Genomic DNA, 25,000 nt, shown 5'->3' with positions numbered 1-25,000 from the left:
AACAGGGAAAGTACCCAAACAACAATGCCCAGAACCTTTTCCCTGCAACATTGTCCAAAAAGTGGCCCTGTGTGTTTACAATTAGACTGCCTGTTACTCCACAATTCCTGTTGGTTCCTGTAAGTTGATGTGGTCAAGATCGGTGGTCCCAGGCCGCAGATATGACTGTTCCAGAGCCAGAGCTTGATACTAAATGGGCAAGATTATCTACTCTCGTGCAAAACATCCATTCCAAGCAATCATCCCATCAGACTCACCTTGGCAGACGTCTCGTACCAGCCGACAAAGCCTTGCTCGCGGGAGAACGTGTCCAGCTTGGGCAGTTTCGAGCAGAGGCCATAGAGCTGCTGGTCACACTTGTTCGCCAACAGGACGGCCGGCACGGGGCGCCCGTTACACAGCGCCACCTTGGAGTCCAGGTCGCCTTTCCACTTGAGAACGGCTTGGAATGTGGAGTAGCGGGTCATGTCGAAGACTACCAATGCGCCAACGGCCTCCCGGTAGTACACACGTGTCATGTTGCCATAACGTTCCTGACCTGCGAGAGAGAGAGAGAGAGACATGAACCAGACACACACCAACTATGGAGTGACTGTGACACTCTGTGGTACTTTGTCAAGTTAAAAGCCTTTCTCCTAAACAAATGTAGTCCATACAGTTGAGGCCACCACCTCATGCATGATTTCAAAAGCATGCCACTCTCAGTTTTAAAAGTAAGCCACACTTGTGCAATACTTTGTTTAGTTTCTTACAACAACAAAAACTCTGTGTTTGGTTTCTGGGTTAAGCCCATTACACACTTTTTGGCTGTATTGCACGCTGTCCCTGTGCATGACAAACTGAGGTGAAACCTGGTCTCACATGATTCCAATAGAGGACAGGGCACCAGCTGATGCTAGCACGAGACACACATTCCCTCAACTTAGAGGACCCTGACATCGGGAGGACAGAGACAGATCTATCCACACTAGATGCTGACTACAGGCTTGCTGCTGGACTTGACAAACAAGAGGCTACTACTAGACAAACAATATGGGACTGTGCTATATTGTGTTTATTATCTCTTTCCACAAATGTGCAAAGCTGTAAACTAGGCCTATTATTTAGGCTAAATCTTGCTTGCTGGCTGTTATGGGCAGGGCAGAGCAGAGCAATAACGACAAAACTTTGGTGCTGTAAACAACACCATACTCTGTAGTTCTATGGAAACTGTAGACCTATGGAAACAAACATGCTGCATAATTTGTGTATGTAGCAAACCTTAAGGTCCACAGTTCCCCTTTTCGTTGAAGCATTTTCTCATTATACAGTGAGGTTAATGTTAGATCGTATCAGCAAGTCACGTGAATGGGTAGTCATCTCTTCCTGACAACAAAACATCATTCGCACTCAAGCTGGCATGTTTTTTAGTAGCCTAGTTTGCGCTCAGAAGTTTTGTGGGTAACCTAAGCAAATAATAGGCTACGTGCTGATATGCCAGTGGTTAAACCGTGTGTTGAAGATACAATCAAATACCGTTTTGAACATGAAGTTACAGAAACTTGAAATATAAATTGGTAAGAAACGTGGTAACCTACCAGCAATATCCCATAGCTGAAGGCGCACGACAGTTTGTTGGTCCCAGTCCAGTACTTTCAGAGCAAAATCCACCCCTATGGTGGCGCGGTAGTGTTGAGAGAATATATGGTGGACATAGCGCTTAATAATGGATGTCTTACCGACACCCAAATCTCCTATCACAAGGACTTTTAACAAGCGTTCCTGTTGCATAGCTATGTGACGCATAGGCTATTTTTCAGTAAGTTGTTCACTGATTGCATTGGTGATGAGGGATAGACTAATGATAGACTAATTCTAAGATCAGAGAAATATAACCACACTGGCAAACTACTGAAATTTCAGTTCCATTCTCAAAATATATTTCATTTTATCCTTGAATTATGTACCTTGATGACAGGAACTGAATGCAACAACTCTCTGTTCATTGTCTTCTGTCCCTGAAAGTTTACGGTTTAAAGTGTAATCCCCAGTCGTCTGAAATAATCTCGCGATTAAAAGTCTAACAAAGTGTTGTCAAGTCATAAAATAGACGCAGGGCTCAAATCGAGAGACCCAGATTAAAATACGGCTCATTTTTTTCTCACCGCTCTCCAAACTCCATCCTCTTCGGTGTGGCTCACACTGACCTGTCAAATGGTTGGTGTGTTCAAGGACCGCGCCTCCTCCCTCTATAAACTTGCTGCGCACCAGTTTCTGTAGGCAAACACTACAAGAGGAAAACTACATAATCCACTGTGCCCACACAGGAAGCTTCCGGCCAGCCTGACCGTAAACCCAAACAACCAGAAGTGATATGAGCTTTTGGTAAAAAAAAAAGAAAAGAAAAATAACAGAACAAAGCCATCAGATATCCAATTAAATGACGCTTATCAAATTATATTAGTCTGTTATTATACATACAGCTTTGTGTCAAACACTTCGCACCTTTTAACCGAGAATAATCTCTGAGACATCTGTCCATAGGCCTATTCCTTGCAATGCTCTTACACATTTTAAACGCTCTCAAATCAAATTGTTTATTGCCACTTAATGCTCTGATAATTTCAAAAGCCATATACATTGTCAGAGTTGAAATTTGTTAAATCATGTCAGGTGTCGAATTGAATATTTTACTGCGCAACTAGTGCGCACTTTACGGTCGTGGTGCTGATGCGGGATGAGTCAGGCTATATGATGCTGCTGATGTTGCTGCCATTTCATCAGCAAAATTCCAAACATTTCTTCATTTTCAAAACATGGAGTGAAAATAACACATCACAATATCACAATTAGAGTTTTAGTCGATTCGCCAGGATTCGGCGTCAGCATATGTGACCTTTAGGCTACGCGTTTTCAATCTTATTTCGACCAGAACAAAAGACGGAGTGGCTGTGCCCCCTTTTTTCATCGGATAGTCTCGAGAATTAAGATAACAGGAGCTAGACCGGTCGATGCGAAAGGGAGAATTGTTTTTCATACGTTTATGCGTTTCCTAGAGGGGCTGTTTTGCAGTGCACTTTCGAGAACATCGAGGATACCTTCGGCGTCATGGAACTCGCCGTTTCCCAGCTTTGAAAGGCTCGATCAAACACCGTAAGCAGAAACCACTTTATGTTCCATAGCAGTCTATTCCTACCATGCTAACACCGTGATTGCAAATAGCTTATAGGCCTTAGCATCGAGTTGTTTATCTATTGTATAGCCCATTAGATGAGAACAGATGGCGTGATTACGCAATGTTATAAAAACGTTTCACCAAATAAATGATAGACGCACCGTCAGCAAGTGTTTTATTGTTTAAGTAATTGTAGTTTTTGTTAAAGAAAAACATTTGGCCTGACATTTACATTCTCTACAGAGCGTCGGGAGGCTGTGGTTGCTAAGCTATTGGTCATAGGAAATGGTGATTCACAGTTGGGTATTGAGGGGCGGCAGGCTATGGGCTGTGCGCGCATCGTTGTTTTCCTACAACACAAACAAACGATGCTAAATAACATTCATAGAAAGACATCCCCCATTTGTCCCAATTTTAACAGCAGACTATTTGGGAATGGGGTTTGCAGGCTTGGCATAGGCTAGTAATCACGAATCAGGCCCTGCCTCTGAACATCCTCATGCTCTTGAATTACAAGGTGCATGTTGAAGGCCGTTTGAATTAACCCTACGTGAAAGAAGTGCTAAAGATTCTTATGCCAACTAGGCCTAAGCGAAGCATAGTTCTGCAACAACCACTGACCTCGGTTCTTCGAGGTTTCGAAAGGGAATAGGCAGAGAAAAGACCAGGCATTTGTTCACATAAGCGTCTGACAGGGCCTAATTGACTTCTAAGCTACTTGAAAGCAGATTGCCATGTCATGTGCTTTTAATTAATATTTAGAACTGGGCTAAATCTCAACACTCTCTAACCCTCACCATAGTGGCATTAGAAAGAGATTAGAATAGCTTGAGCCATGTGTGACCTGCTACAGACCCTCAACGTATCCAGAACAGGATAGACGGGGGGAAAAACCCTAAAATTGCAATTTGCTCCTCACCATAAAGTACCGATTTTAGCCAATGTCATAGTGCTCGCAAGGAGTGGTCTATGCATATATTGATTTAATACATGCAATGTTTGCATTTTTACTGTAAAAAAAACAAGAAACCTGCTTCGTTTGCTTTATATGCACTCCTTACATGCCGACAGCAGACCCGCACAGACATGGAGGCGATATGGCTGTACCAGTTCCGACTGATTGTCATCGGTGACTCCACCGTGGGGAAGTCGTGCTTGATCCGACGCTTTACCGAGGGGCGTTTCGCACAGGTGTCAGATCCTACCGTGGGGGTGGACTTCTTCTCTCGACTAGTTGAAATCGAACCTGGCAAACGCATCAAACTACAGATTTGGGACACTGCGGGCCAGGAGCGCTTCAGGTATTTGAGTGACGTGTGGTTATATTTGTCACTTTGATGTTGTGACGTTGTGTGTGACTTTTGGCCTCTTGAAAGGGAAGCTGTCAAATTAGGTTATTAATTGTGGAAGGAATAGCTGTCCCATGGTGGCTTCTGAAGATATCAGTCATATTTTTACCTATGGTAAAAAATAGTACACTATTACTCATACTGTAACTTTATGACCCGCTAAGATGCATTTATAAACAGTTTAGCCTACACACAGAAGCCAGATGAATATGTCAGAATTTTCTTTCACCATAACTGTAATATTCAATAAGCTACATGGAGTGTGGGAGCTGGACTGTTGCCAAACTGAATGCCTTTTGCATACCTGCAGATAAAAACTATGACTGTTTTGGTTATTCAAATACCTCTGCAAAGTGAGAAGTTATTCACGACTATATCTCATAACCTTTATTTTCTTACGCAAAAGCATTCTTCCATAAGACTGAGAAACTTGACAAACACACTTGGCCAGTCCAGTACTTGTAGGCTGGGGAAGATGCATGCTTCATGAATGTATGTGCATACTAGAATTGTAATGCACATGGCAAGGCATGCACATAATATCTTTTGTAATTTAGACATGATTTTGTGCAAAGGACTATGTTTAGGCCTACTTTTGTCTGGCATTCTACTTTGCTTTTCCATGTAACCTCTCATGTTGTTAACATCAGCTCTTCTCACACATAGCCATATCACTTACAAACCACCTGTCTTTCCCCTCACATTTTCTGCCAGTCACTCTCTCCATTTTTAACATCTCACAACCTTGCAGTCTTTATTTCCACATCAGAGTGCAGCTCTTTCCTCTCCGTACTCTGATTCTAACCTCTTTTCCACATCTCTTCTCTCCTCCTCCTCTTTGTCTATTAAATCTGTTCCGCGAGGAAAGGTTCTCTCCATTATCCACTTCTTTCACACATCACCCCATGCACTTCTTTTCTCACTCCTCCAGACACATCAAACTGTCATCAACTCAGGTGCTCTCTCCATTTTTATAACACTTCTCAATCCGGTAGCAGTCCTCCCCCCCCCACCATTACCAATATATCCCTCTATTTTCTCCTCATCCTCTCATCCTATTGTTTTTCTTCCCATCTCTCTATCCTCCCTCCTATCACATCACACCATTATCTTTCGTTCATCTCCTTTTAAATTCTCCAAACCATGAAGATCATTACCAGAGCTGCTCTGTCAATACCCAAACTAACAGGGGCACATTTCCCAAAAGCGAACTAGTTAAAGATGACAGAATGGATACACAGAATATTTCACCTAGTTCTCTGATGTTAATTTGGAAGGTCTTTCAAAATCAAGCTCAGAGGCTATTTTACAAGCCCTTTCAGCTTTGTGGCTATGCACCAAACTCTCCTTATTCGACAAAGCAGAGGTAAAAATGGTTTTCTATTCTATGACATCTTTAAATGAGCATTTTTAACAGTCTCTTCATGGTCGCACGTCAACGTGTTTGGGAAATACTGTCCCAGTGTTTGGTCTTTCAATCCCCCCCAAAAAAACCTTTCTGTCTCAAAAGATGCAGCTCCATCAACAGTGCTTACTGACAGTCCCTAATCGCCATCTTTCTCTCTAACTCATCAACTCCTCCCTGCTTGCTTTCTCTCCAATCAGTCTTTTAAAAACAGCAAACAAAATAAACCTCTGTAGTCTTTAAAAAAAAAAGCATCAGGTTACCGATACTTCACTAGTACTGAAAGCCCCATCTTCGATCTCATAAATCTAAAAAATATTTTTGTCTGTCATCAAACCATCAGGTCACCATACTTTAGGACTGAAACCCCCACCTTCCCTCAAACTTACCCTCATACTTTCTCCCTGCTCTCCGCCCTAGTGCCCTCAACTGATTTTGTTTTATCAATATACTCATCTGAAAAAAATGATTCTGTCTGTCTCCAAACCATCAGGTCCATTACTCGAGCGTACTACCGCAACTCGGTGGGTGGCCTCCTGCTGTTCGACATCACCAACCGCCGCTCGTTCCAGAACGTTCACGAGTGGCTGGAGGAGGCGCGTAGCCACGTGCAGCCGCACAGCATCGTCTTCTTGCTCGTGGGCCACAAGTGCGACCTGGAGGCCCAGCGGCAGGTCAGCCGGCAGGAGGCTGAGAAGCTGGCGGCCGCCTACGGCATGCGTTACGTGGAGACGTCGGCGCGCGACGCCATCAATGTGGAGAGGGCCTTCACCGAGCTGACGCGCGACATCTTCGAGCTGGTCAAGCGCGGTGACATCACCATCCAGGAGGGCTGGGAGGGGGTGAAGAGCGGCTTCGTGCCAAACGTCGTGCACTCCTCGGAGGAAGTCACCAAAAGTGACCGCCGGTGCCTGTGCTGAGTGACCCCCGCCCCCCACCCCACCATCACCACCACCACCAACCCAAACCACACCCACCCTCGTCTCTCTCTCACTTGCATTCTCTACTTTCATTTGGCTGAGCTGAGCCATCAAGTTCTGACGACTTCCAGATTCCTCCTCTTCCCTCTCTTTCTTTCTTTCTATTCCTCCCCATTCTCTCTGGCCTTTCCTCCTCTGTCCATCATTCCTCCCCTGTGGTCACCCCTCTTTTTTTACATCCCTTTACAACCTGTAGTCACAGAATGCTCTTTCCATAAGGATCCTTAGAGCTCACTTGCCTGCTCAGATGCCCACAACTCACCCCCCCCCCCCCCCCTCTCGATCTCACGTAGATACTTACTGCTCCACTGATTTTTTTTTTTCCTTTTCATACCCAATTAAAGCTCTCTCAAAACAACACATCCACAACGAGCCTCCACATCCTTTTGGAGCAGTTTTGGGACCTCCAATTCTCCATACTTATGTAACGCCCTCCCCCTCCTTTCTTGCTGCTTGAATAATGTCCAACTGATCCAGTTGAACTCTTCTGAGTTACTAGATGGTGAAGATGTTGTGCTGTATAGATTGGGCCTGTCACAGGCATTATAAATGGCACAGGTGACTACACAGATGTCAGATAGGACTGGTCGAATCTGACATGGTCTGTGTTTTCTCTCTGTGTAACCAAAACATTGTTGCTGAAGAGGCCCCTGTGCTTCGGATCAAGTGCACTGCGAAAGTGAAGACATGAAGTGTTGGGGGAGATTGAAAATTCAGATGTGTCCATGACCTTCCAGCCATCACAAGCCTGCCTAAACAGACTGAGATAAACTCTTCAGTGACATCATTGACACCCACTCTATTCCATTGACATCAGAGTAGATTGCACACGATGAAGTTGCATTCCAAACTAAATAATAAGCGACCATCTTGAAATGACGTGAATCAAACGATCGCACCACTCTAGCAGTTGTGTTTTAGCTTTTAATTATTGCATTTTTATTCACTAAAAGGCCAAAAAAAAAAAATGCAACAAGAGGGGATATTTATTAGTATGAAACACTGATCTGCCTTTTCTCTCATTAAGCTTTTGATTTTCAGCCTGGACTGGCACCTGTTAGCGACGTTGGATTAATGTGAACGAGGTGTAACTGAAAAACAAAGCAGACCAGACTTCCTGTCACAGCAAGCAGCACCGGATGTACTTAATGAGTTGGCATGAGACCTGTGTCTTTCTTGTACATCCAGTCCAATCGCCTCACACCTTTGTTTCAACATCACCATGAAGGTATCAACAGGTTTGACTGACAATTAACATTTACCCATCAGGGCATTGCCGCCGGTTTTCTTTCTTTCTTTTTTTGAAGAGGTGATGGCTTTTTTGTCATGTGGTCACTGAATGTACTTCCTGATATTCATTCAGACTAATAATCAGTGGTGGTTACTATGTATGCAGAAACACAGGCCTGAGGTTGCCGTACTTAGGAAGGTCCTGTAAGGTTTAAGAGTGAAACCTAAACCAATTTACTTTAGCCATCTATTCTTTAAGGAGACATGCTTGTGAAGTCACGGTAGCTATTTAAAGCTATAACTACACTACATTACCTTACGAGTCCCTGGAATATCACCGGAGCACAATGGGACTCTATAGTTGATCTGCCAGTGTGATATATTGGGCCCAATGCACAGTTATGTGCCAGATGAGGATGGCATTGGGTTACGCACACAAATGCCCCCTACTTTCCCTTATGCTTTTTTGTTGCCCCAGATGACCTCGCCTTCTACTGACCCAGAACTGAATCCCTGCCCTCTAGGTTCTTATGTATCCAAAAGCTCAAACGAGTGTGAGACTTTAGACATAATTTTACTTTCACTTGCTAATCTCTTGTCTCTTTGTTCTTTGACACTGGAAAAAATAGTCCCCACCAAAAACGATTCCCTCCCTGTTCAGCTCCTCTCTCTTTCTCTCTCTGTGCTCTCGTCTCTTTTTTCCTTAATTTTGTCCCAACCAGGCCTCCATATTTAAAGATGCTGACATGGAGGTGATCTAATGAATCTGAATTGTCCAATTCCCATAATGCAGCTGACCCTGGGAGGGGTCCGGCCTTGCAGAGGGTCAGAACTGTCCCAGTCTTAGCTGCTACAAGGGATGCCATTTAACTGTTTCAACATAGGTATGGAGTGCTCCGTACCTCTTATTTATCAAAAGAAATAACTTGAACTGTACTAAAAAAATAAAATAATGTGATGGACAAACTGGTCTGGTCTATTTCTTTATTCATCTGTTGAATGCTTGGTCACTGTGGCATTTTAAAAGCAGAATTCTGATAAGACACTGGCTCAGTAAACTTCAGTATTTGAGGTTGAGCACCTTTATTAACAGCTTATCGGTGCATCTGGGTGATATTTATGTGGTTTTGTGATGAAGCCCGAGTAAATGTTAAACCTCCTAAAGGATAGGCTGTTAAATTGTTGTTTTTGGACGATATGTCCCAGAAAACATTTTGTTAAATGATAGTCCTTTTAAACCATTATATTCTACTGATATAGCCTGAAGGAACCTCAAAATAATGCAAGGTAATAATGATAATAATAGTAGTAATAATAATAATAATAATAATAATAATAATAATAATAATAATAATAATAGAATAATTATTCTCACCTGCAACTGCACTTTTTGATCCCATCTCAGAAAACTGGATGGAAAGGTGATGTTTCAGGTTAACTTATAGGCCGTTTGTACTGCCTAGCATAAAAAAAGTCAGGCAGGCTGACAATGCATAGGCCATTTATGAAAATAAAGAAAGATTCCAGAGTGGACACTTTTGAAAACTACAGGGTCATATTTTCAGTGTGGATGGACAGAAATTGAGACTTTTGGCTGGATTTCAATATCCTGCCTAAGGTCTAAGCCCTGAACCCTCGAAGACTTCAAAAACATCAGCTGGTAAGTGATGGAGTTCAACAGTCTTGAAGGATTCAAAAAGCTATGAACAGGAATGGGACAGTGCTTGTGACATATCACACTAACTTGATGCCACCAAAACCACATTGCACACCATTTACATCTTGTGCCAGTTCTTTACTGCATTTTTTAAGCTTCCAGGCTTCCACTAATGGCAAATTGCGTTCCACATCACAACTACGCTATGAATGCTAATCACACTATGAACAGTTGCTGATTCCCTTAGGTAAACTCTGTAGAAATACAGACTTGTGGAAAGGGCTCAAAAAATCTGCAAGCAAGCTCTCACACACTTTAGGATTATACTGTGGGACAGCCGCAAGCACTCACAACTTAGCGGGAACGTGCTTCAAAGCCGGTGAGTCAGTGAGCGTGGACATTTAGATTGGACCTTTTCAAAGCAAGCTCATAGACTCCCACTTTCACTTCCTGATTGGGTCATATCAGCAACTGTCATTGCTTGACTTGCCAAGCTATGCCTCCTACCATTTGACTTTTCCGGAAAAAGAAAAGCCCAGTGTAGATGAATGGTCATGTGATATCGGTTTTCGAGCATGTAACATGATTGGGATATTGTTTCTGATATTGTACAAGTGCAATTGTAGTGCCCCCCCCCCCATAAATGCACAAATAGGCTGACACCAGACATAATTTCACTGCATTTCTTACTTCCAGTAACTATATGCATGTGACAATAAACTTCCTTGTATCCTTGTATATAAAAATTGGAAAATGACCAAGATAACATGAAGCCGCCAACATAATTATCACGACCGTAGGACTCCATTAGGAGGTTTACCATTTACTGTTAACTTACACTAGTTTCTTCTCTAAACAACGCATTTGGAATAGCCACCTGGATAAGAACAAGCAAAGAGGCGGACAAACCAGATTCACACTTCTATAGACCCTTTCAACAACAACAATGCTTGAACATTCTATTTTGTTCATTGAAAAACAATGCTTGAACATTCTATTTTGTTCCCAATCAACTTCTGCTTCATTAAGATAACATATGGAATGTTAAAACGGAAGCCTTGTGGGAACAACTATGATGCTGCTAATGGAACTCTCTTGAAACGGTCAATAATGGCTTGCCTTGTTTTTTTCTCATTAGTTCTCATTCAGTATTTAATGAATACAATGGAAGAAATAAATACAAATATGAAAGACAAGAGAGAAGAGAGGAAAAAATTACAGGGTATGTCAAAAAGACAAAAAGAGGTTGCTGACAAACAGGAACAAGTGGGGAAAAAAGAGGAAGGGATTGCTCAACCGTGTGTTAGTTACTGTAGTTTAGAATCTGGTTGAGCGTAGCCTACTGACCAGATTCCAAAACAACAATTCCCATCATACCGTTTGGCTAACTGATTATGGCCAACAGGAAGCCAATGTCATAGCGCATCCTCAAAGACGGCAGCTTTGAAATGAACAGAAGAGTAGAGGGAAGTTGAAAGCGTGGGACAGAGGGGTGGAGGGCAACGGGGATGGGACACTGTGATAGAATGAGGGTGGAGGCTGAAGTCATTTGAAGACGGACTAATAATCGATAATAAAAAGAATACAAAAAAACTGCCTGTGTTACCTTTCTTTTTTTTTCCTTTACTTGAAAAAATACTTTTAAAAAGTAACAAAAATCAATAGATTACGCTGAGTGCAGAGTGAAAACATATGTGGGGGGTGGGGGGCACTACGGGGTGGGTTACTGGATGGTTGATGTTGGGGGGGGGTGATGAGGACACTGCCGATTTTTAAGACGATGACTTGAGAATGTTGTCTTGGCTTCTTCTCTTAACATCCCAGTTGTAAACTCGCGCCATGTCTGAAAAAATGCTGGTTAAGGAACAATTATCTTCATTTTGACTTACATAATTCATCATTTACCCAAACTGGAATCTTTCTTAAACAGATATGCGCTGGTATCACACTTTTTACAGTACTGTAATTTTTCATCTATTAGCTGCGGTTTATACATTGATTTTGCAAAATTTCTTCAGCTATGAGGTTAATACACAGGGGCAGTTAATATGGTATATATACACAAGTCCATAGGTGTCCTTGTGCATAAGCCTTTAGTGATACAGGTGCAGGTGAGGCAGGTAAGTATAATCCAAAAGTAAAAGATCAAAGTCACCGCACACTGACCACTATTTTAAAGTTGTTTTATTTGGAGCGAACAACACGTTTCGCTAAGCGCTTCATCAGACTTGCATTACCTTCTTAAACTTCTTTTAAACATTATCCATGTCTTGTTACCTTGCCATATGAGTCTGACAGGAGGAAAAGGGTAAAAGCATTTTGTGATTTGTAATACTGATTATCAAACCCGGATCTTGCACATCCTCAGCGGTGACATTAACCACTACACCACCTTGTCCCACTAACACCATACATAACGCCACTGGAGGTCACAGTACAAATGGCAATGAGTTCAAAAACTTGGAGCCACTAGTCAGGACCATACTGTACTGACCTGAAAAAGCAAGCAGAATGAAACAATGGGCCACTAATCCTGCTGATAGGATTTGGGCAGTGGCCAAGGAACATTAACTTTGCAAGGTGTGTCTCTGTAGGGGAGAACTGGTATAATTGTAACAGCGGTACAAATGTAACAGTGTTTTATTCTCAAGATATGGTGTAGCTACGGAAACGTAAACAGACACATATCATGTAATTATGTATAATCTTACAGCCATCCAAATATGAATGGTCTACTATAAATACGACCAGAGATATTAAGCAAAAATGTGCAAAATTCAAGCATCGCGATTTGTTATTTATTTTTTTATTAAGTTTGCTTCGTGAAATTTGAGCGTGTGGACTTCAATCATGTCATTCATTTCTTCAGTCCCTCTGTTTCAAGTTAACATGAATGCCATTTGATTTATATAGTCACACCAAATGCAATTAAATGAAAATAAAAACATGACCTGTGCGGGTCAGTTGTAACACCAGTCTCTATGGCAAAATGAACTGATTTTATCGTGCATGCACGAACATTCTCATTGCGAGTTATGGATTATGATTTTTGTGCCGTGATCACCCAATTGAAGTTAACACAGCAACTTGAAATATCACTGTTGGACCAAATGCTTTAGACATGTAAGAAACAAGCAGTTTATCAACTATATTTACTGGTTTTATCAAGTGGATATGGCCAAAATAAGCATATTTAAAGGTTATTGTGAGCTAGCATAACACCGTAACATATGGTCTGCAATGGCTAATCAATAATGCAATAAATTAGCTGTAACAGTCATACATTTGGACTTTTTTTGTTGATTTTATATGAAAACAGATACTCTTTGTTTAACCCAGCAGTGTTTTGTGTTAAAATATGTTAAAGGATTCACGATTTTAGCACTGTTAGATTCATTACGCTATACTGTTACAACTGTACCACACTTTTTTATGGCTGCGTCAAGGTTGTAACAAAGGTACATGTCGCTGTTAAGTTAAATTATTGACAAACTATAACATATTTTTTAAATTCTGTTTCAACTTTCATGGAGTAGACATGTACGACTCTGTTCTAGTCAAATTTCACATCTCTCAAGTCTATCGTCTTTGTGTAAATCGAGTTTGAATTGGAAAAATAAAAAAAGTGTTACAATTGTGCCAGTTCTCCCCCTACCGTAATTTCTCAATAACGCTGCCTTGGGTAACATCAGTCTCTCATCCTCTGCGGCAAAGAACCTGGCTGTAACAGTGACGGCACTCACCAGAGGGTGAATTTACAACCAGCCGAGGGGTTTCTAGGAAGTTGAAACGGATTTCGTACAAGTACTCCGATGTGCTCAGACAGGAACAATGCAGGTGCCAGTTTCTTACCCTGTAGTAGGTCGGGATTCAAGGCAAAGTGGGGTGACTGTGCTCCCCCTTTCATAAGAGAATATATTAGAGGAATATGAAGAGCTCTTTTCCAAAACACTATATCCACAATTTTAGTGATTTTTTTTTTCACTTTCAAAGTAATTTCAGTGGAACTGTATTTGGGTTATTGTTTTTATTTATTTACTTAGTTACTCAATCAATCAAAACAACACAACTGCACTTGTATTGATATTACCTGAAATACACAATTAAATAACATTTCTTATTAAGGTTTATAGCATTTTGGAAAAAAGCTCTTCATATATTCTACTTCAATAGATGCACAGATATACGGTTGATATTTCCTCTGCCTTAGCCATGCCAGTGGCATCTCCTCCTCCTCACCTGCTCTTTGAAGAAGTCTGTATTCCCTTTAAAAGCCATTTGATGACCCCAGACTTAATTCAGTTCTGCCCAGAACATAACATTCTTATAAACATTGTGGTTTTATGCCGTAACAGCAGCTCAAAATGTCACTTCCAGCAATCAAAATACATTGCAAAAATGTGAAACTCTGTTCTATCTATCTGAACTCTGATACTTAATGAACGAAGAGCTGCAACAGCTGTAAAACAGCATTTCAGAGTTATGCATCTTGGAGATAATCGTAGTACAAATATACACAATATGATGCATCCCCATCACAGTTTCAGTGGTGTAATGATTTTGGTACAGATTCTTGCGTACCGTCACACTCATTTAAGGATACTGACTTCTGTAGTAGTGAACTGGTCTCTGAGGAAGTCCAGGTCATCTTCCAGGGAGTCCAGGTTTTTGGAGGCTGTGGCCAGATTCTTTTCCAACAGGGACTCTGCCTCGTCAATGTCGTATTCCAGCATGACATTTGCCTAGTCAAATAAAAATAAAGATAAAGTCGTAAAGATGTACAGGAGCTTCAAATGCACCGTGTGAGATTCGTGAGATTCGAATCAGAGTTTGATTACTCTGTTTTCAATTAGAATGCACAACACAGTGCTGTGCAATTTTTAGCAAAAATTTTGTCAGACGGCCCTTTCAATTCTTCTGTTGCTTGCCTTGAAATGGTTTAACTGAATGAGAGTCTAATAAAAAAAAAATAACACCTCATAAAGATATAACTAGCAGCATGGGGTAAACTGACTGAAGCTAAAACGTTCACGTAAGCTAACGGTCACCATTCACTAAGACAGAGACTGGCATACAGATACACAATAATATACAAGTTCACACAATGATTATATTGCTTTGATATTGATATTGAAGTTGAAGCAAACACTAAATAAAAGCACAATAGCACTAATTACTGCAATGCCCACCACTACCACACACACCAAGGTAAATTCAAGACACAATATAACTCAAGGTGTCCAACCTATACAGCAGTGAAAAACAACAGTGTGTTAAGATAAGAATCAGGCCAACTGTACCCTCATATTGGCTATAAAGCAGCTAAAGGGTTAGGCTTGCAATTTCTGCTAGTGGTGGTAGGGTAGTGGTTAAGGTGGTTAGCGTGCAATAGCCTGAAAAGTTGTGGGTTTAATTCCCAGCTTCCACCGTTGTGCCCTTGAGCAAGGCACTTAACCCCGAGTTGATCCGGGGACAATGTAGCCACCGTTTAAAGGCAATACACTCTTCAAGTAAACTCTTACCCCAAGCCACAAGCAAACTTTGTCTGTAGGCGAGACGGAGGCCTTACAGTATACGTTGTCTGCCAACAGGAAGTGTGTATCCATTGGCTCTGTCGTTTCCTGGAGGAAAAGGAGACAAACGTCAGATGCACGAGAAATTCAATATTTCGTTTAAAATGATGAAACCTGGTAAATAATAACAATTGTGGAGGTAAACTCTCACCTTCTTCTTCTGCATATGTTTTAAGATATCTAATGTCTGCCTGATTTGCGGAATCTGACTTTTCAACCTGCAACGCAAAACAAAAGGGGAAACACTTACATCAAAAAAAAAAACACTTCATCTACAATGACAGGACAATATGAAAACAACAGTTACGGTTAGCTCTGAGGTTAAACTTAAAAGTTGAGACGCTTTTATCCAGAGCCACACACACAGACACAATTTTTGGATAAAAGTGTCTGCTAAATGCATAAATGTAAATCTAATTCATTAGTCAGTTAAAGTTAGGCTTCTTGTTATGCTTTTTTTGTTATGGGCAATTCCACGCAAAACTGTCACGTCCAACTAAATACCATGGGATTGTGTTGCCGTTATTGATGTGACAGTTTTGCACGGAATTGCCCTTATGCGTCTCTCGATACACTAATGTAGCTGAGGTACTTTTATTGTGTCCAGCACACCTATGTGCTCCTCAGTCTTAAATGAGAATTTAGCTACCTGGTGAAAAGAAGTGTTCCACACAGACACACAACCTCTGGCTTCAGGCTCAAAGTACGACTAATCTCTATTCGTATCATACCCCTCTGAAGCATCTCAGGCACCTGAGGCGGGTTTCGCTACTTGTACAGACTTGGTCTAAGAAAATAGTCCTATTTTTCTGAAAATATGACTTCAAATATAGAGCCAATATACTGTACCTCTGTTTCTTCTGGGCCAGGTTGAGTTCCATGTACTTGTATTTCTGATACTGTTCATCCAGTTTCCTTAAAACAGCATCTGCAGTGTCATTGCCAGGCTGTTTCATGAAGGACTCAACATCCTCCTGCAACCACAATACAAGTGGCTGATTAATGTGACTATCAAGAAACTGGCATTACCTAGGCCTACTTTAAAGATGGTGGTATTATTCATTATAAAAGGTTATTATACAGTCTATCTGAATGATCACCATACAATTCATACAGTTACAATGATTGGTTAATCACACAAATATTGCTAAATCAAACGATATTCAGTTAGCAAGTTAGCGAGACAGTCAAAATGAAATAAATGAACATGGCAAGTGTAGGCTACCACTGATTGATTGTAACAGTCCAATCACCGATGCGTCGGTGTCTGCACAGCTGTGGTTGCCACTCCTACACGAGCATTCTGAGGTACTAAATAGCCTTCTTGCTAATCTAGCTTGGCTGTCAACTGCAGTGCCTCACGAGAAGCGGAACATGGAAGCTTGGGTTGGGCTAAAGAGTTGACATCCAAAACCAAGACTGCAGTGTCACTGTCAAAAGGAAATCCAAGAAATGACTAATATGAATAATTCTGAGCCATGCAAACTACGGAACTAGCTTATGTGGTGCGAGTTTGTCAAATCAGGCCAATTAGCCTTATGATGGCAAAACGTGGGCCAACTCTGAGGCACTGAGGAGGTTCCCACAAGTCAGTTCATTGTAAGACATTGTAAGACAATGTGGTTACCCAAGACAACGACAACGCTGATTATGTTCATGATCAGATGGACATGCACCTTTTTCACACCAGAATTGTCAGTGTTTACATAAATACAAAAGGAGGCGGTGATCCATTATCAGATTAACCAAATACCAACGACAATTTTGCGCTAGCACACTACTTCACGTTATGGTTACTGCCATAAAAGGATGTGGGCATTCCACTTGGGGTGGCTGCTCCGGAGAAATGGACGACAGCGACCACAAAGAGCAAAAACTAAGTATCTTTCTATGAATGTACACATACTCTAATAACAGTTTAATTTTACACACCACAAATATCGCCTCTGGAATTCCAAGATGTTTTTTCTTATTTGCCGCTCCGGCATTGCCACTCTCTATGGTCGTCGCCATTTTAGGAAAGACTTGTGACTCTTCCGTCTTGCGCTTCTTCTTCTCGCCCTTTCTGTTACTTCTTTGGGAGTTGCTCTTGGTAGGCCAGGAAATGAAAGGCGCTTTACTGCCATCAGGTGGTATGGAACGGGAAAAGAAAATGACTATTTTATTGGCACTAAAATCATAAGCACACCATTTTTGTATTGAGCAAAGTATATTTTGATTAGGCTTAATAGTTGTAAAATATTACAACTAATTGCATGTTTGCTAGGTATAGCCATTATCATCTTCAAAAAGGTCTAGCCATGTGTTTAGCCTATGTAGCCTAACAGCTCAGCTCTTTTAGTCACTTAGGCCTATGCCTAAAAATAGATTTTAAAAAATAGTAGGCTAATAACAACAATAAAAAAAATAGGTTACAACGAGAAAATCAAGTAAAGAGTATCAGGACTAGTTCGAGATGAACCTACCTAAGCCTGATACATTATTTTCAATTACTCAGTCATGCAATGATCTGCCTACAACACCACTTCCCCTTAGTTGTTCTAAAAAGCTGGAACCCAGAAGTGGGCAATAGTAGCACAATTCCTTTACCTGAGTCAAAGTATATTTGACTCAGTCAAATATCAGCCACCTAGGCTGCTCCAATAGGCCTACAAGTGGATGTCAAATTCTTACTCAAGTTAAAGTAGGTTAGGCCTACATGAGCATTCACTTTAAAATAGCCTACTTAAGTATTCAAAAGTACATATTTTCTTTTTAATGTAGCCTGGTGTAATGTAAAGTTTATTTTGTCAGTATAGGCTATTAGTCACTGACATAAAATTAAATTTGCATTAGCTTTCATCACAAGGACATGGCCTAACCCAAAGCACTATTTTGTTAAATGTGCTACTGTTAAAAACAAAACACACACTTTCAATTGTTATTCATCCTGAAATATATTTTCACAACCAAATACGAAACAGGACAACTCAGTTGCTTATTAATGTTTAATGACACAAATTTGCTTTGGACAAAAGCATCTGCAAAATATCGTAACCATAACCATAAAGATCTAGCTATGATGTTTGATGTTTGATTGGTGAATGTTTGATGATTGAGTAATGCCATTCCAACTCACATAATGTTCTGATAAGAAGTCTTCATTGTTATATGCCGTCAACAACTGCCAAGTTCAAATTAAACTATTGAAAAAGAATAATGAAGAAAGCACTTTTGAACTGCAATAGATGGTCTATTTCATAATTTAAAAAACACTACAAAGCTATGCTTCAAAGTAGCAAAGAGTCAAAAGTATTCCAAAGACATTAATCCTCAAGTAAAGTTCAGGTATCTGAAAAAAACATACTTCAGTACAATATTCAAGTACATTTGGTTTGCTTAGTTACACCTCTGCTGCTGGACCTTATGGCAATTAGTTTATTATTAATTGGGGGCAGTCGTATAGCGTAGTGGTTAAGGACAGTGACCATTGCAATATAATTTACATATAGAAGTTGCTTTGGATGAAAAGTGTCTGCTAAATGAATAAATGTACTTTTGTAAACAATTAATTTCAACAATTCTCCCTGTAAAGCAAAAGTGCCTACCTCAGCAACAGGAAAACAATGGTGATATTATGACACAATATACAGTATCTCACAAACCTAACCCAAATTATTTCCCAATCACAAGAAATCTGGTCCAAAAGAAAACATGAACTCTGGACATTCAAAGAGGGCACAAAAGTGTATATTGTTTTATTGTTTGACTAGATTATCAGAAGATGTCACAGTAAGTCTAGTTCAATTCTCTCTCTCTCTCTCTCTCTCTCTCTCTCTCTCTCTCTCTCTCTCTCTCTCTCTCTATCTCTCTCTCTCGCACACACACACACACACACACACACACACACATTATTTTTATTTTATAGCATGTCCATTGTGGTAGGCAAAAGGACTGCATGGCTTATGAAAAGATAACTACAAAAATAGACAAAAAATGGACAAATTATGCTTGTAGTGGTATTAAATAAGGGTAAACTTAAACAAATCAAAACAAATGCTATTTACTCTTCTAGATTATTTTATTTGTGTTTTGGACAGTTTTATTCATTTTTCTGGATTGTTTGTTTCATTTTCATGTTTTCTTTTATCTGCGATAAAACAAAATGTCCTCCTACTCTTCCTCCCTATCTTCTTGAGGGACAGGTTCATAGTCCTCATCTCTGTTTCACTCACTCATCACCTGAGAGCTCCAAATCTGCCCCACCCCACACACACACATCCTCATCCATCCTATAAGGAAATCTTTCCTAAATTTCCCCCAAAAATCATAGTATTTTGGTCCTGGTATCCATTATAATGGACATTCATAAAGGCACAATTATTTCAAAATGTAAATAACTTCACTTCTTTCAAAATCTAATCATATAATTCCTGACATTTTCATTAACAAGAACATATCACCATCATATGGTAAATGCATAATGAATAGACAATATTTGACTTATCTTTCCTCTTTCCATAAAATGTGCTTGTTTTGATGTCAGCCATTTTTGAGAAAAAGAAAGAGGAGGTTGCCAGCAAGCCAGCCAATCACATGATATATCATTAGAAAGCCCACAGGAATTACAGTAATAGAATAGCTCAAAGGGGTAAAGGGGTATGCATCTACAACCTATACAGTATGTCCACTAGGACACATGTCTATGGGTTGGGTCTCAGGAGGCTATCATGGCCACTTTCACATTGATGTAATCCTGCTTAAATGATTCAGATGCACTGGCAGGAGGCTGAGCTGTCTGTTGATGGTGTAGGGAACACTGTGGCCTTCATGTGTGAACACGCGCTGAGGGGATTGTTTCTGTGTTACTGCTAGAACAATCTGGCTTCTCTGTCATGCACTGTTTACTGGCATTCAGAGGCATCATTTCTGTTATACTGCTAGAACAGTCTGGCTTCTCTGTCATGCACTGTTTACTCTGGCATTCAGAGGCATAATTTCTTTTGCCATATACGTCCATCTTTCAAGCTTGGCCAAACATTCGCATGCGATTCTCAAGTCATACCAGCTGAGCTGACAACACCATTTTAGATTCTCTGACGTCTGACATCGAAAGCTGAGGGGAACCATTTAGAGGATCTGAGGGTGACCTGAAAAATAGAGGTTCATCAGAGGATTGCATAAAATAAAAGGCACTGCAAAAACACTAAGAACTCTGACTTGAGAGGCTGTATTTTTGGTGTTGATGCATAAAGGTTATTTCACGGGTTTGAGCACAAAACCATTGCTTGTGTTCAGCTCAGAGAGAGAGAGCTCATGGGCTGAAATACAAACAAAATTAAAGGCATATATTTAAAAGGAATTCAGTAAAGGTCAGTGATTTAATGGAGAAAGAGGAGATTACTCACACCTGCCACCCTTCCCTGACATGACTATAAATATCCACAGCTCACGTGTCTAAAGTTCAAGGTAAAAAGAGTGCACTGAATTCAAATGAATGGATGAAAGGATGGATGGATGGATAAAAGGATGTAGGGATGGATGGATGAATGGATTAAAGGATAGATAGATGGAATGGATGGATACTTACAAGAATTTCTAGGTCTAGATATAATACTTCAACACTGATGAAACTGGACTCTGGAAAAAAACCACAGCAACACGTCTGAAAAAGGTTGGGACGGGCATATTTACCACTATGTTGCTTCAGCTCTTCATTTAAAGGTACACTATGCAAGATTTTTACCTTAATATAACCTTTACAAAGCCAATTTGATAGTAAATTAACTTGTACATTACATTACATTTAGCAGACACTTCTTGACCAAAGTGACTTACATATGTCAGCTATATTACAAGGGATCACATTGTCCCCGGAGCAACTTGGGGTTAAGTGCCTTGCTCAAGGGCACAACGGTGGAAGCCGGGAATTGAACCGACAACTTTCAGGCTACTGCACGCTAGCCCAGCTCCTTAACCACTACACTACCACCGCCCACTTGTAATAGGGGAATCGTTCACCTAGTCATACAGCATGGCTGTAGAGAGTTGCTAACGATTGCCATGCAACTTTAAGAATAGTCGACCTGAAAACATGAATCAGCTGTCTGTGGTCTAATGGTTTTTGTTCCATGATGCACAATTTGACAGGACTGGACTGCAGATAGGCCATTTTAGGATCTGGACTCTTGTTCTATGGAGACATACCTGAAATATTCATGGTCTGAAAAAGACATTATAGTATATGTTACTCAAAACCTGTATATATCATTCAGAGTTAATTGTGCCTTGCCAGATGTGCAAGATGCCCATGGCATTGGCACTGATGCACCTCCATACCATCATCATGCATGCTGGGTTTTGAACTGAGCACTATAAGTAGTGGGATAGTCCCTCTTCTCTTTAGCCCAGAGGATTTTTAAAAAAAAAGAATTAGATTTTGACTGGTCTAACTACAGGACCGTTTTCCACTTTACCTCAGTCCAATTTAAATGAGCTTGGGCCCAAGACGACAGCATTTCTGTATCATGTTTGAACATAATTGCTTCTTTGCATAGTAGAGTTTACAGCATTTGTGAATGGCTCATCAAACTGTTCTCATAGTAGGCCTAGACAATGGCAATCAGAGGTTTTCCTTCTATCTTCTACCTTTTCCTGAGTTTTCCTTCTATCATAGCCACTGAAATAAAGGCTTTTAAAAGGCTAAAAATATATGTTTTCTAAAACACAAGTGCCTTCTTTTTAATATGGAGAGTGACGATGACACAGGAAATCTATTAGGATTGAGGCCACATTTGCAATAACAATAGTTTTTTAATCATAGCATTTATTTTCCATTACCATTTATTTATAATTAATTTAGATCACTGCTATTAATTATACGTGTGTAACTTAACCCTTTCATTTGAATTGTACATACAAGTCTTATTTTGCCATATCCTCATAGGTTGCTCTTTGAGCATGCAGCCTCAGTCACAAAGTCATAGTTTATCCTATACAATATTGTGACGATCAGACCATACAGTATCTAACACAATATGCCATACAACTTCTTATGCTGACCAATGACTGTGGTTCTTTCCAAACTGGACTATTGCAATGCATTTTAGCCTACCTGCTGGCCTTGAATAGTGAGGCCATTACAGATGATCCAAAATACAGTGGCAGGTATGGTGGTCAATCAGCCAGAGAGGACTCATTTAACTCCTCTCTTAGTTACTTAGTTACACACACACACACACACACACACACTCATTTAACTCCTCTTTTAGTTACTCTTCATTTGCTTCTTATAGTTACCGGAAATTAAATTCAAACCCATCATTAAGTTCAAATTCAAACCCCTTGTATGTTGCTTTGGACACACACACACACACACACACACACACACACACACAGACACACACACACACAGCTCAGCTTAGCTCAGCTCACCAATTTGCTGTCACACCTTAACACAATCCGTAGAGAGAAAAGAGACTGAGAGAGAGGGAGAAGAGAGAGAGAGAGAGAGAGAGAGAGAGAGAGAGAGAGAGAGACATTTAACACCTACAAAACGAGTTGCTCACACACATACAAGTCCCACCTCCCTTACAGTGGGGCTGTAGCAGACAGAGTGGGGAAGCAGGAGAGCAACACAGGGGGAGAGAGGGAGTGAGAAAATAAGACTGTGTGGGACGCAGGGGTGGGGATGAGAGAAGAAAAAGAGAGAGAGAGAGAGAGAGAGAGAGAGAGAGAGAGAGAGAGAGAACGGGAGGGAGTGAGACAGATAAATGTAGACAGATGAAGGTGCCAAACTGTCTCCTCTTTGGCAGTCCTTAGATAGCCTGATGAGAGTAACTGCCAGCAATGAGAGCACATCCAGCCCAATGATTGAATTGGCCAGAGCATCCACAGCAGTTACCCTTCCCTACCCCCACCCCTCATCCACCCTCACCCCACCCTTCTACTGTTCTACTCCGTCATTCTAGAATTCTGCTGACTGTTACCATGGCAGTAGGGGCCAACCCGTGAGAGCAACAGCATAAAGAAGAGCATCTTACACCCAGGGTTGTCTTGCTGTGCTTCCTGCAATGATCTGCAATGATCCGCAAGGAGTGAGTACACTGGATTATGCAGAAGGGAAGAGAATGATGTCAGTAAATACCCTCCAAGACCAATGCAATCAGATGACTCCTGACTGTTCAAAGGCAAACACTTGGACTACTTTAAATAATATCTAGGCCTATATTGAAAAGCACATCTAGGCCACATACATTAGTCATGTTCATGGGAGAATTCAGTTCCCAGTTCCTACCATAAACTACACTTTTTGCTGATGAAAGGTTTTTTTTTCTCTGTGATAATGAGTAAAGCCACATTTGGAAACTTTGTAGGCGTCTGACACATCTAGTGCACTTTGCTGCAGAGATTTGCATCTTTGCATCAGTGAACTAGTGGGAGGAATATGGCACAGTTTGTCACGCTAAACACAAGAAAGTCTTACTCCGCAGTTGGAGACAGAAAGCAAGGTGTTAGATGTTATTGTGGAGAATAATGTCTTTACAGACACGGACACACACACACACACACACACACACACACACACACACACACACACACAGAGAAATGCAATGGTTTCTTCACTTGGGCACCCATTTTGAGTTGTTCTCTATACTGACAATAGCCATGTTGACTGTGAACTGACCTAGTGGGTATATAGTCTACAGGTATATATGTTGAGAGGATTAGAGCCAGCGGTGAGTTGTTTACAAAGAATGCTCACAGCTCATGGCAAAGTATGTCTGACCCATTTTCGCTACTACACACACATGGTCAGAAAGACAGCGGCCACTTCAGACACACACTCCGCACACACACTCCGCCAATCAGTCAGGCCTAGCTGACTCTCCACTTCAAAGTCATCACTGCACTACAGCACAAGAGTCATCAGGCACTGTCATTAAGCCCACAAGAGGCTGTGACTTTCAGCAGGGGCAACTTGTCAGCTTCCTCCAGCACAAACTGTTCAACTGGATGTCAGTGGCAGTATTACCAAGCATACACTTTCTTGACATTAAGGAGTAGGCTACATGAAGATTCTGACATTAATAGTGGCACCTCATATTATAGACCATTTCACCTCTGGAAGAAGAAAAGATAATTTTAGCTCAGAATAATTATACACACTACTCTTTAGGGTGAATTGTCTCCCTTTAGCTACAGGCAATTATGTGCTGAAATTACTGATTGATTTCCTAAACTTTAATTGTTGCTCACCTACTAAGTTCTCTCTATCTGGTGTTTGTTGTCATTTTTGTCTACGAACAACAAATAAGGCTGAACTGATTGGTTGGAGGCTTTAATAAGGATAACATTACTTTAAAAGGAAGGGTGATTTGAAAGGAGGTTGATGTAGGAGGGGATATTCGGATCGGATGTCCTCGCACCAGCCGCCGCCGCTGCCATCGCAACCCACGTAACCCATCGCTTCCTCGTTTCACCCTCACCCGTCTCCGTAAGCAATCAGTTTGATTGACTGCCATGTTGTGCTGCTGCTCCCCCAGAACGGACAAGGCTGTGATTTCAGACCGAGTCTTCGTCAGAACTGCGTCAGTGCCGATGAACTCATCAGAGAGCGGGGGGAAGGGAATGGGGAGGTACCGCCACCGAGGCAGTCATTGCACACGGAGTA

General features: G+C 41.0%; 4 protein-coding genes across 8 annotated transcripts in view; 2 read left to right on the top strand and 2 right to left on the bottom strand.

Moving 5' to 3' along the window:
* The window catches only part of zgc:162171 (uncharacterized protein LOC565931 homolog), a 4,796-nt gene extending 2,431 nt beyond the window's left edge, over nucleotides 1–2,365 (bottom strand). The window contains exons 1-3 of one of the 4 annotated variants that reach the window (XM_042069768.1): nucleotides 1,947–2,180; nucleotides 1,578–1,652; nucleotides 258–538 (exon numbers count right to left, since the gene is read on the bottom strand). In XM_042069768.1, coding sequence (XP_041925702.1) covers nucleotides 258–518 — 261 coding nt within the window. In that variant the 5' untranslated portion in view covers nucleotides 519–538; nucleotides 1,578–1,652; nucleotides 1,947–2,180. Of the gene's footprint in view, nucleotides 1–257; nucleotides 539–1,577 lie in introns of all 4 variants that reach the window. The other 3 variants (XM_042069769.1, XM_042069767.1, XM_042069770.1) reach the window with 3 other exon arrangements.
* Nucleotides 2,366–2,446: 81 nt separating this feature from the next.
* On the top strand, nucleotides 2,447–9,075 carry rab39bb (RAB39B, member RAS oncogene family b). 2 transcript variants are annotated; one of them, XM_042069771.1, is made up of 3 exons: nucleotides 2,447–3,132; nucleotides 4,229–4,455; nucleotides 6,402–9,075. In XM_042069771.1, the coding sequence occupies exons 2-3, from the start codon at nucleotides 4,241–4,243 to the stop codon at nucleotides 6,826–6,828; spliced, it is 642 nt and encodes a 213-aa protein (XP_041925705.1). In that variant the 5' UTR covers nucleotides 2,447–3,132; nucleotides 4,229–4,240; the 3' UTR covers nucleotides 6,829–9,075. The 2 variants fall into 2 exon arrangements, with proteins under 2 accessions (XP_041925705.1, XP_041925706.1); XM_042069772.1 differs by having other exon boundaries at nucleotides 4,226–4,455.
* A 1,823-nt stretch (nucleotides 9,076–10,898) lies between these two features.
* Nucleotides 10,899–17,403, bottom strand: vbp1 (von Hippel-Lindau binding protein 1). The gene is made up of 6 exons (XM_042069779.1): nucleotides 17,281–17,403; nucleotides 16,198–16,322; nucleotides 15,500–15,566; nucleotides 15,298–15,396; nucleotides 14,379–14,517; nucleotides 10,899–11,618 (listed from the first exon to the last, which is right to left on the bottom strand). The coding sequence occupies exons 1-6, from the start codon at nucleotides 17,359–17,361 to the stop codon at nucleotides 11,548–11,550; spliced, it is 582 nt and encodes a 193-aa protein (XP_041925713.1). The 5' UTR covers nucleotides 17,362–17,403; the 3' UTR covers nucleotides 10,899–11,547.
* A 7,360-nt stretch (nucleotides 17,404–24,763) lies between these two features.
* Nucleotides 24,764–25,000, top strand: part of syt4 (synaptotagmin IV) — a 7,230-nt gene continuing 6,993 nt past the window's right edge. The window contains exon 1 of the mRNA XM_042069752.1: nucleotides 24,764–25,000. This exon is cut by the window's right edge and continues 289 nt beyond it. The gene's annotated coding sequence lies outside the window, so the exon portion shown is untranslated.

Source organism: Alosa sapidissima, chromosome 18 (genome assembly GCF_018492685.1).
Source record: "Alosa sapidissima isolate fAloSap1 chromosome 18, fAloSap1.pri, whole genome shotgun sequence".
Classification (NCBI taxonomy): domain Eukaryota; kingdom Metazoa; phylum Chordata; class Actinopteri; order Clupeiformes; family Clupeidae; genus Alosa; species Alosa sapidissima.
The sequence above is the reverse complement of the archived record's forward strand: the minus strand, read 5'-3'. Positions and strand labels throughout refer to the sequence as shown.